Source organism: Anomaloglossus baeobatrachus, chromosome 5, assembly GCF_048569485.1.
Source record: "Anomaloglossus baeobatrachus isolate aAnoBae1 chromosome 5, aAnoBae1.hap1, whole genome shotgun sequence".
NCBI lineage: Eukaryota > Metazoa > Chordata > Amphibia > Anura > Aromobatidae > Anomaloglossus > Anomaloglossus baeobatrachus.
Genome location: NC_134357.1, coordinates 370265771 through 370290514, shown reverse-complemented (window position 1 = coordinate 370290514; position 24744 = coordinate 370265771). Strand labels below are relative to the sequence as shown.

Here is a 24744-nt window from a genome sequence, read left to right as displayed (position 1 = left end):
GCTTTGAGTGTTTTGCATGTTAAAAAAAAAACACACACACAAAAAAAACAACAAAAAAAACCCTCTCACTAGCCAGATTTACTATTTACTCCAGAAATCTGTCCCTCGCAGTTGGCGTTTATTCAACTTTCTGGGACATGGACTGCCACAGATACATTATTCTCATCTTTAGCTACAGACTGCCGTAAGGAAACCCCAGTCTTAATTAACTCCTACTGTGTATTTTTGCCAGATTCTTTTCTTCTGCAGTTTGATATTGTCGCATTGAAGCATATACATAGTTATTGATCAGTAGTTTACGAGCTCCCATTGTAGCAATGCAGACGTTTGTCATTTTGTACAGATGGTAGCCCAAAACCACTGTAGATATATCGAAGAGGTTAATTGAAATTTACTAGCTGTCACTTAAAGAGGTTGTCCGATATAAACTCAAAAATTTTTGGTAAGCTAATTGTGCTGGATTGTAATATAAAAAACACCCCAACATTGTTATTCTTTGTTTTATAACTTTTGTTCCTCTTGAATTCACCCTTTATTATCTGCAGCTCTTTGTTTACATTCAGCTCTAGCAAACATGACCACTTCCTGTGCAAAACCTCAGTCAGAGCTGGCACCGCCCGGCCTCAGTGTCCAGGCTCGCCCCCTGCCTGCCCTCACTGTCCAGCCTCGGCCCCTGCCCGCTCCCTGCACACACATTCCCTGTCAGTATTCTTCCCCAGCACCTGACCTGTTATCACTACAGCATTGCAAATAACAGCCCCACATCGGGCTCTGCACCGCACACAGACACACATATGGCTCTGCACAGCGCACGCACACATATGGCTCTGCACTGCACACATATGGCTCTGCACAGCGCACGCACACACATGGCTCTGCACCGCGCACACACACACATATGGCTCTGCACCGCGTGCACACACACATATGGCTCTGCACCGCACACACATGGCACTCTGTACCGACTCCCCTACCCCCATAGGGAACACATGTAGGGAGTACATACTCACCCGTCCTCGGTCCCCGCCGCTCCTGCACGTTCGCACGCTGTCTATGCTCTGGACATATCAGCACAGTAGTGAAGTCACCGCTGTGCTGAAGAGAGCACAGACAGCGGGACAGTGATGAGATGCAGTGCTGCGCTGCTCCTCATCAGCGCTTTCAAGTGTACCGGCATCTGTGATGCCGGTACATTTGAATGTGTGATCCTGAGCAGGGGCCCGTTGCTGGCGGTGACACCACGGCAGCTGCCGCCAGGCCCCTCCCCCAGGTCACGGACCCCACAGCAGTGCAGGGGGAGGTTGCGGGGAGAGTAAGGGCTGCGGGGGAATGTGTGGGAGGGTGCAGGGAAGGGGGGGCGGGGCTCATCGCACTGTAGCCGCCCAGCAGGGAGGCAACATGCTGTTCCAGATTTGCATGTCAACATGGTCCTGCCCATGTTGACATGAAATGACCAGAAGCAGCAAAATCGCGGCAGGAGCGGTCACATGACCACTCTGAGTCGGGGGAGAGGGGCTGACAGCAGGGCAGGTAAGTGGTCTCTATCTACTTACCTGCCCCAATGTAGCCCAATAGGGTAATAAAAAAAAGTCAAAAGAAGCCGGATAACCCTTTAACTAATGGAGATTTTCTCCAAAGATCCTATTTTGTAGTTTTTCTCTATAGTATAGATTGACTTTGCTTTTTTTTAGTTTTCTGAAATGTTCCTTTCTATGCATTTCTTTAGGTTTTGGAGGATTTGAGTAACATCACAGGCATTTCAGTGAACTCCGTATTTGACATGTGCTCGGCCATACTGAAGCATTGTGTAGGGGACACTACCATACTCAGCCATTAGGACTCGCACTAAAAAGGCTTTCAGCGTATTGTATTCTATTAATGTGTTTACTGATTTATCTTTCTTGTTAAAGCTATTGTTGTTACATCTGTGCATGTGTCTACAGCAAAGGCAATAATTTGCTGATCAATATGGATGCAACCGCTGGGACCTTCACCGAATCGGAAAGCGGGGCTCTGGAATACACCATTAAAATCCAAATGTGGTTACAAGTATGTGCCCCTCCCCGCTCCCCTGTTTATTGCTGGTGGTACAGTACTCCACTTTCTCACAGTCCCATAGATATTACAGAGCCCCATTCCTAGAGTAGTGGGGGGTACCAAAAGTCAACCACTCAGTGATCAAGTTATCACCTATCTTATAGATTGCTATAACATGTTTACATTTTAAAGGAGAGATCTTTAAAATGGGAGTCTGGCAGTAGGCTCAGCCCACCGTCTGTATGGGCATGTAGGTCATAGGAAGCTGAATAAAATGATACCTTGATATCTATGATCCAATGTGTTATTTCGGAGAAATCCACATTTTCCTCATATTTGCGTGAACGGTTAAGATTTGTAGGCCAGACACAGAGCTCTATGAATCTGTCTTTAGAGCTTATGTTAAATAAAAGGAGTTGTTACCCATGTGAGGCATATAGATCAGGAGCAGTCTGTCAGTCATTACATGTCTCATATTGGCAATGAAACATTACATTTAGGCTGGAGTCACACTAACGTATGGCATCGGATGCGAGTGTGCTGCCAGCATTAGCAGAGTGTCATGCAACTGTGATCCGATCCCGCAATCGAATCACCGTTGTAGAAAAGAGGGAGGGAGCCGTGGAGGAGAGAGAAGCATTAATCTCCCCATCTCCTCCATTGTCAGCTGATGCAATTATCGCACTGCACTCTGATGATTGGGTGCGAGTGAAACATTGGACTGCACTCTTAAGCTGGTGTCACACTAAACGACAGCGACAACGACGTCGCTGTTACGTCACCATTTTCGGTGACGTAACAGCGACCTTGTAAGTCGCTGTTATGATCGCTGCTTAGCTGTCAAACACAGCAGAAGCAGCGATCATAACGTCGCTGTGCTACATGTGCAGAGAGCAGGGAGCCGCGCTTAGCGCTGGCTCCTTGCTCTCCTGCAGCACACAATGGGTTAATTAACCCGATGTGTGCTGCAGCTACATGTCACAGTTCAGAGAGCAGGGAGCCGCGCTTAGCGCTGGCTCCTTGCTCTCCTGCAGCACACATCGGGTTAATTAACCCGATGTGTGCTGCAGCTACATGTCACAGTGCAGAGAGCAGGGAGCCGCGCGCACTGCTTAGCGCTGGCTCCTTGCTCTCCTTGCTACAGTATGCATTGGGTTAATTACCCGATGCATACTGCAGCCACATGTCACAGTGCAGGAGCCGGCGCTGGCAGCAAGAGCGGAGGCTGGTAACCAGCGTAAACATCGGGTAACCAGGGAAAGGTCTTCCCTTGGTTACCCGATGTTTACGCTGGTTACAGCTTACCGCAGCTGCCAGTGCCGGCTCCTGATCGCTTCATTTCGTCGTTCTCTCGCTGTCACACACAGCGATGTGTGTGTCACAGCGGGAGAGTGACGACCAAAAAATGAAGCTGGACATTCAGCAACGACCGGCGACCTCACAGCAGGGGCCAGGTCGTTGCTGGATGTCACACACAGCGACAGCGACGGGACGTCGCTGCAACGTCACAGAAAATGGTGACGTAGCAGCGACGTCGTTGTCGTCGTCGTTATGTGTGACACCAGCTTTAGACTTGTATGGGTGCAAGTAACATGTCTCTCGCTGATAATCACAGCATGCTGTGATTTTTATTTATTTATTTTTTTCCCCTCAGTCCGTTTAGAGTTGAGCAAAGACTTGCATATCTGAGCTGCAGCATTATCTTACATGGGGCAGATTGCAGCGCGAGATTTTCTCGCATTGCACTCCTGTGAGTCATATGCTCGTGTGAGCATACCCTTAAAACAAGTTCTGAAGGCAGATTGAAAAGTTCATTTACACATCAAGAAACACATGGAGAGCTCTGAAATAAGACATCGCAGATAACAAGGTATCATTTTATTCAACTCCCTATGATCCACACGACCATATAAACAGCTTGGGTGGGTTGGTCCTACTGACCGATTTGTTTTATTAAAATTAGAGGGGGGGGGGGGGGAACAAAAAAAAAAAAAACATACAAACAAACACTGTCACACTGCCCACCAGGGCTATTCTAGGCTCAGTTTTTCTTCTGGTTGATCCAGTAAAATACTGACCCAGACCCCATCTCGTGTGGAAGCATCCAATGAGCATGTGCAAGGTCATTGTGAAGATAATGGGTGCAGGAGAGCTAGTACCTCCCCTATTGTGATTGACGGATCCTGTGCCATCAGCAGTGTATTGGGTGGATCCTGTGCCATCAGCAGTGTATTGGGATGTTAAATGTAATCCTGACTGATAAGACTTCTGAAAAGACTTTCTGAAGAATAAGCAATAAAAGGCTAAACTAGCCCCAGTGACTTAAAATGAAATTTATAAAAAGAAAAGGAAAAAAAAAACAAAAAACTAAAACGTCATCCCTGTGCTCACGGCTTTCTACACAGATGAGCAGGCCGGCAGACAGAAGGACATTGCGATGCTGCAGGGAATGGTGATCGGTGAGTATACCGTACTTATTCACTGGCAGTGAATATAGCCGCACATGATCACTCCAGGCTGTAGTTGCCAGGGGTGAATATGCGGGCCGGCTGTTAACTATGCGCGCACCCCCCGCCCACCTGTCAGCGCCGGCTTCAGCACTGCGAGATAATGGGTGAGAGGATAGGCGTGCATATGAAATGAGCGGGCCCACGTGGTCACGGCAGGCGCTGCTACAGTCTACTCGTGCCGCCAATGACCCGCTCCACCGTAGCACCCTCATTCCCCACAGCTCTACATACTAAGATGCACCCCCCACTTTCCCCCAACATTTTGGGGGAAAAAAAAAAAGTGAGTCTTATAGTCCGAAAAATACGGTACATTAGTGTTACTCATGCTTTGGCATTATTAAACAACCCCTATGTCAGCATTGGTCTCAGGCACACTGCTTCTAGGTTGAAATAAGCCAGTGGTCATATTTTTTTTATCTCAACAAATCACTTTTAAATCCATGCTTTAAATGTTTTCCAAGCCATGTAGTAGGATTCTAACTCCTACCAGTGTGTAATATTCACACTGTTAGGATTCCACACAGCTTGCCAATTCGAGTTGTCATCACTTTACAACCAGCTTCTCTTCATTACCATTGAGAGAAGATGAAAAGCTAGTTGGCACGTGACTGCAAAATTGCATACCCCATATGAGCAGTCACGAGATGACTGCTCAAATTGGCTGGCAGAGCAGAATCTTAACACTGTGTATGTTAAACAGTGTTCGCATTTGGCATCATACAGGCACAGTTGCTGCCTGGTCTATATAAATAAATGTTAAGCCACCATGAATTCCACCGAGGTTAAGATGAAACAGCAGCTGTCCAGATTGATCGGTGGTAGGCAACAATCTACATCAGATGCAGACAATTTACTGTACTATTATATTAAATTTTGCTACTGTTTTCAACCCAGAGAGCACAATAAACAGCTGAGCCACATGTCTCCTACTACTCCAAATGTATGATCCACCATATGCAGGTCTTCTATAACAATGGGGCATATTAACAGCTTGGCTGGCCAGGGAAAATGGAGCCTGGGATGGCCTCGGAGCCATGTGTGGCCTCAAGTGTCTGAGTCTCCATACACAAGTGAGAATGAATCACTAATAGAGTATTAAGGGTGAGGATTACAAAATAGTCTTTATTTCAGTGTTTTATTTTATCAGTGCACAGATGGTGAAAATATACATTACAAATATTTTTATAGCTTTTATTATATCTTTCAAACAACTACTGTAATACTACGTTATAAGTCAATTATTCGGGTGAAGTGACTTCTATTGCTTGGGGTACAGATATACAGGGACATGGTGTGGATCTTTTCCATCCCCTACAGTCAGGCAGAGGTGTAAACAACCGATCTTCTTATACATGTCTTAACTACGGCGGCAAAAGTATTTTGTAACTAAAAGTAGCAATATATAACATTTCATTTCTATACATTTTCTAAATGTCCTGAAAAGGCATTATATATTTTTATAGCATTTTTTTTTTTTTTTCCACAATCCAAATACAATTCCCGTCCTCCGCCATTCCAGAGGTGCAAGAATAAGTCTGTGGCCACCAAGTCACTGCTTTGACATCAGAGGAAAATAAATACGGCTTTGCATCTCCCAGTGCCAAAGGAGCCAGCCCCAGGCAGTGAAAGGGTTACACATAGCGGCATTACAAGAGCAGTATTCCTTTGCGTTTATGACGACAGACATCAGTGAAATGTAAACTGCACTTCAGCGCCCCCATGTCACTTGTTATAAAACTGAGAAGAGACCCAGGCCAGCCCCCACTTCAGATTGGTCAGCATGAATTTTAGGGCCTTGGTCCACTGTTCCTCAGAGTTGAATTGGGTCTTGATCGAATACGAGCCACCATTTCCACCTGTGTCTTCAATTTTACCCTTCTCAACATCCATCCTGATAAAATATATAGAAGTATCTCAGACAATGTAAAAAATAGCCAATTATTGGACATTAAATATAAAAGTATATAAGTAATTGGTCTTGTTTTACGTTAGTATGGTGATTGTGAGTGAAATATGTGATCTTATACTCCTGAAGAAGACCTACTTACGATCGGTATGGCTGGAGTTCTGTATATCGCACAGAAATCCATTACCTCGCATTGGAACAGGTTTCACGATTATGTTCATTGCTGATAACTCATACAACCTAGTATTAAAGGGAACCTGTTACCAGTTATTTGCTTTATAAACTGCGACCACCACCACTGGGCTCTTATATACAATATGTTAGATGCTCCGGTGCCGGCACGCCTCTTTCGGCCATCTTTGTCGCCGCCTCAGTCGTCCTTCTAAAGCCGCGGTGCAGAACGCGTCCGACGTCCTACACACTTGCAGGCATTCAGGTCCTGAGCAGGCGCACTTTGATCTGCCCTGAGCAGGGCAGATCAAAAGTATTGTAGTACGCATGCACGGGACCAGCGAGTGTGTATGACGTAGACACGTCATGCACACAGGCTTCAGAAGAGGACAAGAAAGATGGCTGAAAGAGGAGGCGCCGACACCGGAGGATAAAAGATGCCTATTTGAGCCACATCCACCGCAGCACGACAGTTGAGTATTATAAAAAGTGTTTATGTTCTACACAGAGGCCTGGGCTCTTATATACAGCATTCTAAACATGCTGTATATAAGAGCCCGGTGGTGGTGGCCGCAGCTTATAGGGCAAAAAACTGGTGACAGGTTTCTTTAAGTGCCTGAATGTTTTAGTTCCATGCTGTACAAGCTTAATTCTGTTCTTGTTTGTTTAGTTGTCGTATATAAAAAAGGTGTGTGTCTTAAATTTGTATGGAAAAAAAAAAAAAAGTTAGTGAAAATAAAATTTAATAAAAAAAAAACCAAAACAAAGATCTTATATGTTGCTTTCTCGTTGGAAATATATATGAGATATATATATAGATAGATAGATAGATAGAGATATATATATATATATATATATATATATAGAGATATATATATATATATAGAGAGAGATATAAATATATATCTATATCTATATCTATATCTATATCTATATCTATATCTATATCTATATCTATATCTATATCTATATCTATATCTATATCTATCTCTATCTATCTATCTCTCTATCTATATCTATATCCATCTATCTATATATATAGTTCAGTCATTACAAACTTTTCCTATCCACTATCCATTTTTCTGGTGGTATTGGGAACCATGTTGGGTTTTCAAAGAATATGCATTGATGACCTATTTTCAAAGAAGGCTACTATACAGTGGGTTAAATAAGTAATGAACATGTCACCAATTTTCTAAAGGTGCTATTGACATTACATTTCTCATATGTTGGTAACAACTCATCCATTTTACACAGGCACACGAATCAAGCCATAAATGTCCATGAATTAGGTTGTGTGTAAAAATGAGAAGTGACACATGAAATAAAGCATTGAACATACTTTTTGAAATGTAATTACTAATTCATACACAAGCCTTTAATGGCGATGACAGCTTAATGACATTTCCTGCATGGAGAAACTAGTTACATGCATTGCTCTGGTGTGATTTTGGCCCATTCTTTTACACAAGCATCCTTCAAATCCTGAAGGTTCCATGGACATGTTCTGTGAAATCGGCGCTTAAGTTCCTTCCATAACTTGTCTATTAGATTCAGGTCAGGTGACTGGCTGAGGCATTCTAGCAGCTTTATTTTCTTTTTTGAATCGAATGGAGTTTCCTTCCCTGTGTGTTTAAGATCATTGTCTTGCTGAAATTTCCACCCTGATTTCTTCATCATCCTGGTAGATGACAGTATATCTTTATCAAGAATGTCTATGTACATTTGTCCATTCATCCTCATTTCAAAATCATATGAAGTTTGCCAATATGCTGAAAAACAGCCCCACACCATGAGGTTCCCACCTCCAAACTTCACTGCCTGGTGATAAAGGCCTCCAAAGAGAGTGTATTGTGGTATACAAAGTTTAATTTTTGTCTTATTTGACCGACTGTATTGTCCGGGTATTTCAGAAGTTTGTTTAAATGTTGAGAAAACTTTAAAATGCACTTGGACATCTGCAAGGAGTGTGTGTGTGTGAGTGTGTGTGTGTGTGTGTGTGTGTGTGTGTGTGTGTGTGTGTGTGTGTGTGTGTGTGTGTAGGTTCACTGGTTTCCTGCCACATTCCAAAGACATACAGATAGGGAAATTAAATTGTGAGCCCCAATGATGACAGCGATCCTGAAAGTCAGTAAAGCACTATGAAATTAATGATGCTATATAAAAGTGACTAAAATAAAACATACTTTTGTTCAGCAATGGAGTCTTGCGTGGTAAGAGTGCATACATACCATGGACGTTGAGTGTATAACTTCTGGTATTCTTTGAAACAGACATGTCTTTTTGTCGCACTCCACAAATGGTTCTTGGATCTTTGACAACTCTTCTGATCATTTTTTTTCACTTCCCTATATCTGAAATTTTTCTAGGAGCATCTGTCATGGCAGGTTTATGGTGAAATTATGTTATTTCCACATTATTGGATTATTGCCCCAACAGTGCTCACGGGAACCTTCAGAAGTTTAGAAATTCTTCTGTAACCAATGCTATCAGCATGTTTTGTAACAATAAGATTGTGAAGGACTTGAGACAGCTCACTTATTTTATCCATCATGAGGTTTCTTGTGTGGCACCTTGGTAATGAGACACCTTTTGGTAGGCCATCAATTGATCCAACTGATATTTTTCATTAAGTGGCAGGATTGCTTTCTCACTTTTGATCAAATTCAACTGGTGTCATGGCTTTCCATAGCTTTTTGCACCTCTCTTCAGGTGTTCAATATCCCCCCCCCCCCCCATGTCATTTCTCATTTTTACACAACTTAAATTTATGGACATCTATTGATTGATTTCTTTGCCAGTGTGGTTTGAAGGGATTTTTACAGACATCTAGTGAGCAATCAAATCCCACTGGCCATTAGCCCACATGCTGACACAGCTGTGTGTGAACACATATGACAAAAGCGTGCTGTGTGTCTGTATGTACCTGCCATTGCAGGTTATACATCCCAGTTCTCCCCGATGAACTCTGATTATTTCGAGAAGGAAACACGTTGAGACTGGAGGAATTCATTTTCACCGGGGTAGCCTGCTTGATTGGGTGCTGGCCTTGTAAGGGCGGAAGCTAATGCATGGGCAGAACAGGGGTTATTTTGTACGGACGTGGTATCCCTTTTGTTTAGGTCGGCACTTTCACCTGTGTATCCGGTGGGGTGTGATTTACTCGGGGAGAAGAATCGGGTGAGATTTTATTTTTATTGCTTACACTTTAATGCACTGCACTTTATATTATTTACTGTCTGTTTTTAGACATTAGTATTAAAAGTTATATTTTAATCCTTGCTATATAGATATAGAAACATCTAGTGAGCAATTAATATCAACAGTACCTTTAGAAATATATTTACTTAGAAATTTGGTATTGTGTTTAATATTTATTTCATCCCCATGTATGTATGTGATATTGAGCATCCGACTCACAGGACCTCCACCAAAGAGCAGAATGAAGAACCAGTGGATAGAACCGTAGTACAACGTTCAGCCCCATATCTAGACCTGCACTGATCATACACAGGTTACCTATTCTATGGATATGTCATCACAGTATATACCTGTACAACAACTTTTATCACCCTACACCATAAAGTACTGCGGGAACCATGCAGTCATTGTCTGCTGCAGCTTAATATTGCCATTATCATGGGTACAATGTGTCCATAATCATGGCACTGCCAAGAATAGTCCTGGTACATCAGAGTAGCAAGCTGTTACCACTCTACATACTATTCATATTACTATGTAGTGTCACTGACCTGTAGGGGAGGCAGAATCCAGTGTCGCCTCTCTCCACTTCTTCCTTAAATTGCTGTACACAATCTAGGAATGCCACCATTGCATGATCAAACTTGTTATCCCAGAAGAACCTCAGGCCTCCTGAACAGTAGAGAGGAAGCTCCTAGAAAACAAAATGGTTACATTTCTCCAGTTTCACCGACTACTGGAAAGACAAGAAATGACTATTTTCTCGTTGCCTAGTTGTCTTGGACATTAAGAATGTTAAAAAAAAAAAAAAAAAAGTTACAAGCCCAACGATGGTATAAGGAGCATCATGCAAAAGGGTTGAGCAAAGAAATTTGATGGATAACTTCTTTGCGCCCAAGACGGAAGTCAGTGGCTGCCAGACCAGAGCCCTATGAACTTACTCCTCCCTGCCAGCATCCCTGATGCCTCTCTAGTTGGAGTCATGAATGCATCACAAATATTATGTTGTTTCGGGCCTAAGTATCAAAAGAGGCACAGGGAGTCCAGCAATTAGGAGGTTCGCAGGGTTTTGGCTTGGCTAGTCCATCATGCCCACTTCATTAATAATGCATTTTTATACTAGTGGATGCTTAAGCTGGGGTCACACATAGCGACGCAGCAGCGATAACGACAGGCGACCTGACCTTATCAGGATCGCTGCTGCATCGTTACATGGTCGCTGGTGAGCTGTCAAACAGGCAAATCTCACCAGCAACCAGCCCCCAGCGACCCGTGGAAGCAATGCTGCGCTTGGTAACTAAGGTAAATATCGTGTAACCAAGGAAAGTACTTCTCTTGGTTACCCGATATATACACCTTAGTTACTAGCGTCCGGCGCTCTCACGCGGCCAGTGCCGGCTCCCTTCTCTCCTAGCCAGAGTACACATCGGGTTAATCACCCAATGTGTACTTCAGCTACGTGTGCAGGGAGCCGGCACTGGCAGCGTGAGAGCGCACCGCTTAGCGCTGGCTCCCTGCACACGTAGCTGGAGTACACATCGGGTAATTAACCCGATGTGTACTCTGGCTAGGAGAGCAGGGAACAGGGAGCCGGCACTGGCAGCGTGAGAGCACACCGCTTAGCGCTAGCTCCCTGCACTCCTAGCCAGAGTACACATCGGGTTAATTATCCGATGTGTACTCCAGCTACGTATGCAGGGAGCCGGCACTGGCCGCGTGAGAGCGGCGGACGCTAGTAACTAAGGTAAATATCGGGTAACCAAGGAAAGGGCTTCTTGGTTACCCGATGTTTATCTTGGTTACAGCTTACCGCAGACTGCCAGAAGCCGGCTCCCTGCTCGCTTCAGTTCGTCGCTCTCTCGTTGTCACACACAGTGATGTGTGCTTCACAGCGGGAGAGCGACGAGCAAAAAAATGGAACAGGACATTCAGCAACGACCGGCAACCTCACAGCAGGGGCCAGGTCGTTGCTGGATGTCACACACAGCGACGGGACGTCGCTGCTACGTCACAGAAAATGGTGACTTGGCAGTGACGACGCTGTGTGTGACACCACCTTTAGTTTACACGACTCACAAAAAGTTAGGGATAATTTGGCTTTCAGGTAAAATTTCTGTAAAAACGTAAAAAGATCACGCTAGTGATATTTTATGATGAAATAGGACAATTAAGTAGAACCATGTAATGGTGATTTCCTCATCTCAAACAACTTGATGAAACAAAACAAAAAAAAGTGGTGGGTATATCCCTCAAAAAAGGTCAATGTCTCAACTGGTCATGTGGCCTTGAGCATCAATTACAGCTTACAACTACGTCTCGTGCTGTTTACAAGTGGAGTTATTGTCTGCTGCGGCATGGCATCCCACTCTTCTTGAAGGGCGGCCTTCAGGTCATTGAGGTTCTGGGACACAGTTATGAATCTTTACACAGCTACTCATCTAATTCTTTTGAGGTACCCCAGTCTTCAGCAGCCGTCCCTTATGATGTGACCTCGATGAATTGGGGCATGGACGTCCATGAAGACAAAATTAGGCTTGTGTTATTCATGCAGAGGCAAAATTACTGGATTAATGATGTTATTCAAGTAGTAGGAGCTTGTCACTGTACCAGTCACAAAGTGTAGGGCAGTTCTGTATTGACTCAACGTATTTGCCCACACTAACACCACCACGAAAGACTCGTCTTGTGACAACAGTGGCTGGTTCATAAAGCTCTCCTTGACATCTCCAACATGGCGGCTATAATTTCTGCTCAGTGTGAATAGACTTTCATCACTAAACAGCACCAAGGCCCACTGGTTCCTCATCCAGCAAGACAATGACGCCTGTGCCTAGTAGTGTGGTCAGGTACCATTGCAGATTGTCTAGCACGCAGACCGTGCAGATATAAATGGTTTTGAATGGTCTGACGTGACACCTGGGTGTGCGATTTCCCTTAAATGTGCTTGGAGTTGTGTGGCATTATCCAGTTCAGAATGACAAGATTCACAATGAATCGGACATCAGTGTGGGATGTGGCCACAGGAAGTCCACTTCTATGCCTGAGACTGTTCCAGTCTATCTATATCTGTGTTGCAACCTGCTGATGACACTCTAAGCTCAGTGGGGGACTTCCAACTGAAAACATCATGCTTGAAGCCTCCAAATAGTGAGGTACTGTTGATCAATTGTTAACTGTCGTCTTGGTCTCAGGATGTCAAAATGTGATCAGAATGATGAAGAGGACTGTTAAAATACCAAATTCTAACTGAACCCCACAATTTTGAATTTTTTCATTAAAGTCCCTTGTTAGAGAACAGCAAGTTGTGCAAAAAGTACTGAAACACTGAACAGTTGGACACTGAATGTGCATTCAAGAGCTTAGAGGTGGTCACATTAAGGTCACCTGAAAAGGTTAGAGGGAGTTTTAGGATCATCCCGAAAGTCAAATATCCCTAACTTTGTGAGTAGTGTATATTTTGTGAAGATTTTATTTCTATACATTTGAATGTCATTTTAGAATACCTTGGACTTGTCTGTGAGTGACTCCAAGTAAGAATGGTTTCCAAATGGCACCAAACGATATCTAAAAAGGAACCAAGAGAAATCATTGCATCAACAAAACATTGCCAAACAACAATATGAAATCTAGATAAAACCAGGGCAATTTTTAATGAATTGTGTGTTTACTGGTAATAATCATAAATGGTTATCCCATTGCCATACCTGCACCCATATCCATATGTCCCATTAGGTCCCCATTCTACAGCTATGATGCAACTAGTACCTCCAACTCAGGAGAAGGGCACTTAGTAAACCTCTACTTCAGTGCAACAATAGTGAGTACAGTCCTCACCTCTGGAACTCAAGCCCCATCTTGTTAGCCAAGGCATGGAGAAGTAAAACGGTTTGACCCCAAGCTGCATTTATCTCGTTCCACTCCACAGGAACACTTGGTAGTCGACCAAGCCGGAAATTGTTGATGGTGCCAAACTGTCCACTATGCCTATGATGAGAAGGATTAGTGAGAGGAGACCAAGGGCATTTTTTTTGGATGAGCTGAACACAGCCATTAAGAGACTGCCTATCAGTTACATGCAAGCCAATCAGTGGTTTTTAATAACATGCTATTACAATCCGTAATATGATCGTTCTGTGTGCATAGGACCTACATTTTTTGGGGAGGGGGCCTAATTACACAGGATGACGTGCTGCCAATAAAGATTTTTAAGCAGGCTTAATAGTTATTTTACTAGACAAATTAAAAAGGCCAATAAATGATTGGGAACCAGCATTCTTATTTGTTCCCAGATTACCAGCCCATCTAAATGTGCCTTAAAGGGGTAATATGGGAAGATAAAAGTCTATTTCAGTCCACTGTCTAAAATGATAAAGGCTCACATCACTCTTCCTGTTATCCGCCACTTCATGTGATATTACAACTACTTAGGGGTACTTCTCACATAGTAAGATCGCTGCTGAGTCACAGGTTTTGTGACGTACCAGTGACCTCATCAGCGATCTCGCAGTGTGTGACACTGAGCAGCGACCTGGCCCCTGCTGTGAAATCACTGATCGTTACACACTGTTCTGGTTCATTTTTTGCTTGTTGGTCTCCCACTGTGCAGCACACATCGGCGTGTTTGACGGCGGGACACCAACGAGCACCGACTGTGTAAGCAGCATACGCTGGTAACCAGGGTAAATAGCGGGTAACTAAGCAAAGTGCTTTGCTTGGTTACCTGATATTTACCCTGGTTACCAGCATACACCACTTAGGGCTGGCTCCCTGCACATGTAGCCAGGGTACACATCGGGTTACTAAGCAAAGCACTTTGCTTAGTTACCCGATATTTACCCTGGTTACAAAGCGCAGAGTTGCTAGTGAGATCTGCCTGATTGACAGCACACCAGCGACACACCAGCGATCCTGACCAGGTCGTATCGTGGTCGGAATCGCTGGTATGCCGTTTAGTGAGACGGTACCCTTACTGTGACTTTGTGTCAACACTAATGCTGCTCCTGAGTGCTTCCCCTCCTTTCTGGGATACTATGTCACATATCAGAAGTTGTGACTTGCTCTTTATACAAACAAGTCACCTGACTGACATTTATCACAGCCTATCTGTACTATACTACCATGGTTCGCTCTCCATTTTTCCAGCTCTCATGCCAAACTTGACAGGTACCATACAAGCTATGAAGACGCAGGCAGTGGAGAAAAAGCCATGCCAGTACACACTATGCACATTGATGGCTCATTCTGTGCTACCTCACAGCTCTTACGTTGTACATAAGCAGGGCACTATAGGACAGGAGGAGGGGTGACGAAAAACCTAAACAAAACCAATGGTAACCATTAGAGGGCTGACGTGCATAAGGAGTAAAGGCCGCTTTACACGCTACGATATATCTAACGATAGGTCGTCGGGGTCACGTCGTTAGTGACGCACATCCGGCATCGTTTGACATATCGTAGCGTGTGACAGCTACGTGCGACTGTGAACGAGCAAAAGTACCTTATCGTTGCTCGTTGACACGTCGCTCTTTTAAAAAAAACCAAAAAAAAAAACCGAACATCCTTCTGTGCTCCGGTTGTTTATCATTCCCGAGGCAGCACACATCGCTCCGTGTGACACCCCGGGAACGATGAACTGCAGCCGCCGGCAATGAGGAAGGAAGGAGGTGGGCGGGATGTTTACGTCCCGCTCATCTCCGCCACTCTGCTCCTATTGGGCGTCCACTGTGTGACGTCGCTGTGACGCCGAACGTCCCTCCCCCTTCAGGAAGTGGATGTTCGCCGCCCACAGCAAGGTCGTTTGGAAGGTAAGTGCGTGTGACGGGGGTTTAAGACTTTGTGCGACACTGGTAACAAATTGCCCGTAACACACAAACGATGGGGGCGGGTACGATCGCACATGCGAATGCACGATAAGTCAATACGTGTAAAGCGGCCTTTAGTTGCAAGCCATGCCCCTTGATTTGTGACTGAACAGGAGAAGGCTTTGTCAGGGGGCTAGCTTACCCAAGAAGCAAGCCACCCCATGATCTACACCAGAATTTTAGAAAGGAGGGAGATAACTCAGGACTGGCAGTGTTGTGAGTTGTGAATTGAAGTCACAGTGATAATATTAAAGTGATATGTGCCTTTACAGTTTTAGAAAAAATAAAATGTATTTCAATACATTCTATCTACCCCATTAAGGATGTAATTTGTAATAATAAAAAGATAAAACACTATGTAATTGGTTTTTTTAGAGCCACTCTAAAGAAGTTCACTGGTTTATATCTCCTATTAGCATTACCAATAAGTACGATTATGCAGCCGGTGTTTTCTAGTACATACACTTACCATATGTGGAAGGTGGCATTAAATACATTCGTCTTCTTCAGCTTGTCCAGCTGACTCTGAGCATATCGCATCTGATTTTCTACACTCCTCAGTTCATCATCCAGGTCTAACTGCTGACGCTTGAATTCACAGTACTCTTTCTGGTACCTTTAGTAAAAAGAAAAAGTATTTAAAAGGGGTATTCCCATTTTCTTAATTTATGGTTTTTCCCCGGGATATGCTGAAGACATCTGATTGCTGCTGGTCGCACCTCTGTCTTCAGGACTGCGGTCAAGCATTGGCAATCAGTGGAAAGGTTGCTGCGATTTTATATAAATAATGGAATACTTTAGGAGAAACATTTAACACCGTGGTTTTATTATTTGGCCACATATGCACATGGTCTCCTTCCACAGATACTTACTGCGCCTCCTCCTGCTCCAGCTTCTCAGCTTCTTCTCGCACCTTTTCAATGTCTTGAGCCACTTGCTCTCGGCTTCGCTCTACATCCTCTAACTCTTGAATCAGTCTGTCTTCATCCTCTGCTAGCTCCTTCAGCTTGGCTTCCAGTATTTCTTTGTCATCGTCATTCATTTTCTCAAGGATTTCAAGGCAACGTCTATAACAAAAAGGACATTAGCAATAAAAAAAAGTGTAGACAGATCCAATGATAGAACGCTTAATGGAAAATCGGTCACCAGGTTAATGCTACACAGAGCAGCATGATGTAAGGGCAGAGAACCTGATTCCAGTGATGTCACTTTACTACGTGCTGCAGTTTCGATAAAATCCCCGTTTTCTCTGCTAAAGATCTACTAGTTCTCTAAATGCTGAGCTCTGTATAACTCCCATCACCTCCACCAATTGGCAGAATGTGTAGACTGTCCAAAGGAAAAGAAGGGAATTTTGTTTACTTACCGTAAATTCCTTTTCTTCTAGCTCCAATTGGGAGACCCAGACAATTGGGTGTATAGCTACCGCCTCCGGAGGCCGCACAAAGCACTACACTTAAAAGTGTAAGGCCCCTCCCCTTCTGGCTATACACCCTCCCGTAGGAGTACGGATTCCTCAGTTTTAGTACCAAAGCAAGAAGGAGGAAAGCCAATAACCGTTTCAAAAAACAAATTCAATCCGATAACAAGATCGGAGAACTTAAGAAACAACATGAACAACATGTGCACCCGAAAAACGAAACCCTAAGAACAATAGGGCGGGTGCTGGGTCTCCCAATTGGAGCTAGAAGAAAAGGAATTTACGGTAAGTAAACAAAATTCCCTTCTTCTTTTTCGCTCCTAATTGGGAGACCCAGACAATTGGGACGTCCAAAAGCAGTCCCTGGGTGGGTAAAAAGATACCTCGTGATCGGGCTGTCAGGCAGCCCTTTCCTACAGGTGGGCCACCGCCGCCTGAAGGACCTGTCTACCTAGGCTGGCATCTGCCGAAGCGTAGGTATGCACTTGATAGTGTTTGGTAAACGTGTGCAGACTCGACCAGGTAGCCGCCTGGCACACCTGCTGAGCCGTAGCCTGATGCCGCAATGCCCAGGACGCACCCACGGCTCTGGTAGAATGGGCCTTCAGTCCAGATGGAATCGGAAGCCCAGCAGAACGGTATGTGTGAAGAATTGGTTCCTTGATCCACCGCGCCAGGGTGGATTTGGAAGCTTGCGATCCCTTATGCTGACCAGCGACTAGGACAAAGAGCGCATCAGAACGGCGCATAGGCGCCGTGCGAGAAATGTAAATCCTGAGTGCTCTCACCAGGTCCAACAGATGTAAACCTTTTTCAAATTGGTGAACTGGATGCGGACACAAAGATGGCAAAGTGATATCCTGATTGAGATGAAAGGAAGAAACCACCTTGGGAGAAAACTCTGGAATTGGATGCAGTACTACCTTGTCTTGGTGAAACACCAGGAAGGGAGATTTGCAAGATAACGCCGCTAGCTCGGACACTCTACGAAGAGACGTGACCGCCACAAGAAAAACCACTTTTTGTGAAAGCCGAGAAAGGGAAACCTCTTTCAAAGGCTCGAAAGGCGGCTTCTGGAGAGCAATGAGAACCTTGTTTAGATCCCAGGGTTCCAATGGCCGTCTGTAAGGAGGAACGATATGACAAACTCCTTGGAGAAACGTGCGTACTTTAGAAAGCCGTGCCAAGCGTTTCTGAAAGAATACGGATAGCGCGGAGACTTGACCCTTAAGAGAGCTAAGCGACAAACCTTTTTCCAACCCAGACTGCAGGAAGGAAAGAAAAATTGGCAATGCAAATGGCCAGGGAGAAACCCTCTGAGCCGAGCACCAAGCTAAGAATATCTTCCACGTCCTGTGATAGATCTTAGCTGAGGATGGCTTTCTAGCCTGTCTCATTGTGGCAACTACTTCATGAGATAAACCTGAGGCCGCTAGGATCCAGGACTCAATGGCCACACAGTCAGGTTCAGGGCCGCAGAATTCAGATGGAAAAACGGCCCTTGAGACAGCAAATCTGGACGGTCTGGTAGTGCCCATGGTTGGCCTACCGTGAGATGCCACAGATCCGGGTACCACGACCTTCTTGGCCAGTCTGGAGCGACGAGAATGGCTCGATGGCAGTCGGACCTGATTTTCCGGAGAACTCTGGGCAACAATGCTAGAGGTGGGAACACATAGGGTAGTCGGAATTGCGACCAATCCTGAACCAAGGCGTCTGCCGCCAGCGCTCGGTGATCGTGAGACCGTGCCATGAAAACTGGGACCTTGTTGTTGTGCCGTGACGCCATCAGATCGACGTCCGGCGTCCCCCAGCGGCAGCAGATCTGCTGAAACACGTCCGGGTGAAGGGACCATTCCCCTGCGTCCATGCCCTGGCGACTGAGAAAGTCTGCTTCCCAGTTTTCCACGCCTGGGATGTGAACTGCGGATATGGTGGACGCTTTGCTTTCCACCCACGTCAAAATCCGCCGGACTTCTTGAAAGGCTTGGCGACTGCGTGTTCCCCCTTGGTGGTTGATGTACGCCACCGCCGTGGAATTGTCCGACTGAATCCGAATCTGCTTGCCTTCCAGCCATTGTTGGAAGGCTCGCAGAGCAAGATAGACTGCTCTGATTTCCAGAACATTGATCTGCAGGGTGGACTCTTCCTGAGTCCACGTCCCCTGAGCCCTGTGGTGGAGAAACACCGCTCCCCACCCTGATAGGCTCGCATCCGTCGTGACCACTGCCCAGGATGGGGGTAGGAACGACTTTCCCTGTGACAATGAGGTGGGGAGAAGCCACCAACGCAGAGAGTCCTTGGCAGTCTGAGAGAGGGAGACAGTCCTGTCGAGGGACGTCGACTTCCCATCCCATTGGCGTAGAATGTCCCATTGTAGAGGGCGCAGATGAAACTGCGCGAACGGGACCGCCTCCATTGCTGCTACCATCTTTCCTAGGAAATGCATGAGGCGCCTCAGTGAGTGTGACTGGCTCTGAAGGAGAGATTGCACTCCTGTCCGCAGCGAACACTGCTTGTCCAGTGGAAGCTTCACTATCGCTGAGAGAGTATGAAACTCCATGCCAAGATAAGTCAGTGATTGGGTCGGGGTTAGATGAGACTTTGGAAAGTTGATAATCCACCCGAAACTCTGGAGAGTGTCTAGTGCCACTTTCAGACTGTGTTGGCATGCCTCTTGAGAGGGTGCCTTTATAAGCAGGTCGTCTAGATACGGGATGACCGAGTGACCTTGCGAGTGCAGGACAGCTACTACTGCTGCCATGACCTTGGTGAAGACCCGGGGGGCTGTTGCCAGACCGAAAGGTAACGCTACGAACTGCAGGTGTTCGTCGTGTATGACGAAGCGTAGGAAACGCTGATGCTCTGGCGCAATCGGCACGTGGAGATACGCATCTTTGATGTCTATTGATGCTAGAAAATCTCCTTGAGACATTGAGGCTATGACGGAGCGTAGGGATTCCATCCGGAACCTCCTGACTTTTACGTGTCTGTTGAGCAACTTTAGATCCAGGACGGGCCGATACGATCCGTCCTTTTTTGGGACCACAAACAGATTGGAGTAAAAACCGTGACCTTGTTCCTGAAGAGGGACGGAGGTCACCACTCCTTCCGCCTTTAGAGCGGCCACCGCCTGCAACAGAGCATCGGCTCGGTCTGGTGGTGGAGAAGTTCTGAAGAAACGAGTTGGCGGACGAGAACTGAACTCTATCCTGTATCCGTGAGACAGAATATCCCTCACCCAACGGTCTTTGACGCGTGACAGCCAAATGTCGCCAAAGTGGGAAAGCCTCCCACCGACCGAGGGTGTGGGAATCGGAGACTGCAAGTCATGAGGACGCCGTCTTGGCAACGGTTCCTCCGGCTGTCTTTTTTGGGCGTGACTGAGACCTCCAAGAATCTGAGCGTCTCTGATCTTTTTGAGTCATTTTTGACGAGGAAAATTGGGACCTGCCCGGTCCTCGAAAGGACCGATAACCAGACTGACCCCTCCTCTGTTGGGGTTTGTTTTGTCTGTGTTGCGGTAAGGATGAGTCCTTACCCTTGGAGTGTTTGATGATTTCATCCAAACGCTCTCCAAACAATCGGTCACGAGAAAAAGGCAAATTGGTTAAGCACTTCTTGGAATGAGAATCTGCCTTCCAATGTCTCAACCACAGGGCCCTACGCAAAACAACGGAGTTGGCTGACGCCACTGCCGTACGGCTTGTAGCGTCAAGAACAGCATTAATCGCGTACGACGCGAATGCCGCCATTTGCGAGGTCAATGGTGCTACCTGCGGGGCAAATGCACGTGTGACTGAGTCGACTTGCACAAGCCCGGCTGAGATAGCTTGGAGTGCCCATACGGCAGCAAAAGATGGCGCTAACGACGCTCCAATAGCTTCATAGATGGATTTCAGCCAGAGCTCCATCTGCCTGTCAGTGGCATCTTTAAGTGCCGCTCCATCTTCAACTGCAACCAAGGATCTAGCTGCAAGCCTGGAAATTGGAGGATCCACTTTTGGACACTGGGTCCAACCCTTGACCACCTCAGGGGGAAAAGGATAGCGTGTATCTTTAAGCCGTTTAGAAAAACGCCTTTCCGGATAAGCGTGGGGTTTCTGGATTGCGTCTCTAAAGTCAGCGTGGTCCAGAAAAGTGCTTAATGTACGCTTGGGATATCTGAAATGGATTCTCTCGTGCTGCGAAGCTGACTCCTCTACCAGAGGAGCTGGTGGAGAAATATTTAACATCTTATTGATGGATGCTATAAGATCATTAACTATGGCATCACCATCTGGTGTATCTAGATTGAGAGCGGTCCCAGGATCAGAATCCTGATCAGTTACGTCCGCCTCATCACCCATAGATTCATCTCGCTGGGATCCTGACCATTGAGATGAATGTGAAGGCCTCTCATAGCGAGCCCGCTTAGGTTGCCTGGGACCATCGTCCGAGTCAGAGTCTTCACCCTGAGGTGTATGTGCCCGTCCCGGAGCTTGGAAGTAATTCAGCTGAGGGGGACCAGGGGGCAATGATTGCACAGTGTCCGTGGCCTGAAGTACAGGCCTGGCCCGCAATGTGTCAAGAATTTGTGACATAGTGAGAGACATTCTGTCAGCAAAAGCTGTAAACTCAGTTCCTGTCACTTGGACAGCATTCACAGGTGGTACACCCTGGGTCACGTCCAGCGGAGGTCCCGGCTATGCAAGTGCCACAGGGGCCGAGCACTGCACACAATGGGGGTCATTGGAGCCTGCCGGTAGAAAAGTCCCACATGCGGTACAGGAAGCATATAATGTCTGACCCTTGCGTTTTGTGGACGACATGCTGTTAGCTCTCTGCAATGTGAGAGAGTCTATAGCCAAAAGGCGACCAGCGCTATGCAGTACAAAGTATTTGCAGGAACAAAATACTAAGATTACTACTGGCACAAGAGGGGGTGAGCCCGGAGGGCTGCTTAACGCCCGCTGAATAGCGGGTAAGAGGCGCAGAATTCCTTGTCTGGGTCTCCCCGGCTCCCCTCTGCAGCTCAGCGTGTCAGCAGGAATGGCTGCCGGCGTCTGTGGAGAGGGGCGGCCCGTGGGAGTTCCCAAACAAAAGTGCGGGAAACAGTGTCCCCTCTGTGCCTATTGTGAGGGCTGGAGTATGTAAAAACGACTCCAGCCCTCAGCGCTGATGCACTGACCAGCGTCCCGCCCCTCTCCTGACTGGCAGGTCTGGGGGCGGGAACGAACGGAACCAGGCCGCAAAAGCCGGGGACTCGAGTTATCAGCGCGGCCGCCGTAAAAGCGCGGCCCGCGCTGAAGTCCCCGGCGCACCACAAGTGCCAGCCGCGCCGCAGTCCCAGCGGCCGGCGCGACCGTTCCCCAAAAGTGTGCCCGCTTCAGCGAAGCTGAAATGAGGCCATGGCACAAGCGCCGCAGCGCTGATGTCCCCGGCGCACTACAACACCCAGCATGCTGCGGTGTGAGCGCGAAATGCACGGGGACACAGAGTACCTTGAGGAAGCAGGGCCATGTCCCTGATGTACTCCGCTCCAATCCAGCATCTTCTCCAGGGGCTGTAGATGGAGCACGGTCTCAGTGCCTGGAGACCAGTAAATCCCACTTCACCCAGAGCCCTGTAAAAAGGGATGGGGAAGGAATCAGCATGTGGGCTCCAGCCTCCGTACCCGCAATGGGTACCTCAACCTTACAAACACCTCCGACATACAGTGGGGTGAGAAGGGAGCATGCTGGGGGCCCTGTATGGGCCCTCTTTTCTTCCATCCGACATAGTCAGCAGCTGCTGCTGACTAAAAACAATGGAGCTATGCGTGCGTGTCTGACCTCCTTCGCACAAAGCTAAAACTGAGGAATCCGTACTCCTACGGGAGGGTGTATAGCCAGAAGGGGAGGGGCCTTACACTTTTAAGTGTAGTGCTTTGTGCGGCCTCCGGAGGCGGTAGCTATACACCCAATTGTCTGGGTCTCCCAATTAGGAGCGAAAAAGAAAAAGCTGCTAAGCAGTGGTGGGGTTATATAGAATTCATGAATATGAAGGCCTAAATGATACTGGGTTTACTAATACTCTAGTGATAATTTCCTGCTGATAAAACTGATCTTATCAAAACTATAGCAAGCAGCTCAGTAAGTGATACATCACAGCAATCAAGGTCTCTGCCCCTACATTATGCTGCTCTCATGTTAAGTGGCAAAAAAACTGGTGACAGATTCCCTTTAAAAAGGACTGATCACATTATAGCCCTAAACTGTGTTCCAATTCGAGCAATAATTGAGTATCAGCAATGTAAACAAAGATACATTGCAATCAAGATGGTGGCAGTCATGTGACATACTAAGGGGATAAATTCTCCATCCTTTTTTATGCATGTGCTGAAATAGTTCCTGTATAAGCATGCACAGGTATATTCAACAGAATCTTCTATATCTGTAGGTGAACGGAACGCGGCGGGGCCCGCGACAGACGGCGGGGCCCGCGACAGACGGCGGGGCCCGCGACAGACGGCGGGGCCCGCGACAGACGGCGGGGCCCGCGACAGACGGCGCATTTTGCTTATCTTGCAAGGGAAAAATGCAGATGGAACAGTGGTGTAGCCAGGCTGTACAACATAGAGACTGCTTGCTCTGCCTAGATAGGTGGCCAGTAACCAAAGCAATGAGCTATACACTATAAATAAATTCCGAAGGGCGCATCTTAATAAAAAGGTGAAAGCCATATCAAAATCAGAAATGTACTGAAAAAGACCCAAAAGCAACTCTACAGTATATGACTTCACAAAAAGCCAAAAGGAGTTAAATGGCTAAAAACAGTAACACTATTAAAATAAATATACATAGACAAGTATTATATAGGATTAACATACACAGCACACTAGCAATCAGGCAATAGGATTATAAGGTGAGATGGGTATAGAAAATGAATTCCACATGAAATAAGTCACACATTTTTAGAGGGAAAGGGAAGGCACCATTATCTCAAATAAAGATCAAGTGGTCATATCAGAAGCCTGTCCCCAACAGCAAAATCTCATGTATCTTGGATTGAGGAATCCATCTTACCCATCAAAAGGCGCACCAAACCAAGTGGTCAGATATAAAAGAGCCCAAACGCGTGTTTCGCATAGTTGTGATTTTGCTTCTTCAGGGGGGTGGAAATTTACAATATAAATGGAAAATTCCCTCTATTTGTGAGAACCAAGAAGATTTTTAATAAGTATCATTTTTTTGGACTATAAAATGCATTTAGGTTTTAGGGCTAGATGAAAATAGGGAAAAAAAAAATGTGGTTATGACAAACTTATGGGGGAGGGGGATCAGCTACTAACACTGTTATGAGGGTGATGTCCCTGAATTTTGTACTAATGTGCCCCATGCTGGGCTCCTTCCAGGAATATATGTCCCCCATCCTGCAATAGATATCCTCATCCTGGGCCCATCCTGTTATATATGTCCCCCATCATGGCCCAATCCTGGTATATATGCCTCTGCTCCCCAGGCGTGTGGCGTCCTTTACTAATGCTGTCAACTTAATTCGGCGTGCAAGTGACCTGCAGAGCAGGATGTCACTGCCATGTGCCCCCAGTTCCAGGCGCGCCAAAGGCAGGAGCAGGGTCACCGCTGCAGGAAGCCGGCATTGGCAGGAGTATGAAAT

At 46.2% G+C, this 24744-nt stretch overlaps 2 protein-coding genes across 2 annotated transcripts in view; one reads left to right on the top strand and one right to left on the bottom strand.

Moving 5' to 3' along the window:
* CNTD1 (cyclin N-terminal domain containing 1) overlaps positions 1 to 2768 on the top strand; it is a 37492-nt gene extending 34724 nt beyond the window's left edge. Inside the window, exon 8 of the mRNA XM_075347610.1 lies at positions 1727 to 2768. Within this exon, the coding sequence (XP_075203725.1) occupies positions 1727 to 1837 (111 nt within the window). The 3' untranslated portion in view covers positions 1838 to 2768. The remainder of the gene's footprint in view (positions 1 to 1726) is intronic.
* A 2881-nt stretch (positions 2769 to 5649) lies between these two features.
* BECN1 (beclin 1) overlaps positions 5650 to 24744 on the bottom strand; it is a 37004-nt gene continuing 17909 nt past the window's right edge. The window contains exons 7-12 of the mRNA XM_075349982.1: positions 16559 to 16753; positions 16156 to 16302; positions 13660 to 13809; positions 13329 to 13389; positions 10377 to 10519; positions 5650 to 6438 (exon numbers count right to left, since the gene is read on the bottom strand). Of these exons, the coding sequence (XP_075206097.1) occupies positions 6270 to 6438; positions 10377 to 10519; positions 13329 to 13389; positions 13660 to 13809; positions 16156 to 16302; positions 16559 to 16753 (865 nt within the window). The 3' untranslated portion in view covers positions 5650 to 6269. The remainder of the gene's footprint in view (positions 6439 to 10376; positions 10520 to 13328; positions 13390 to 13659; positions 13810 to 16155; positions 16303 to 16558; positions 16754 to 24744) is intronic.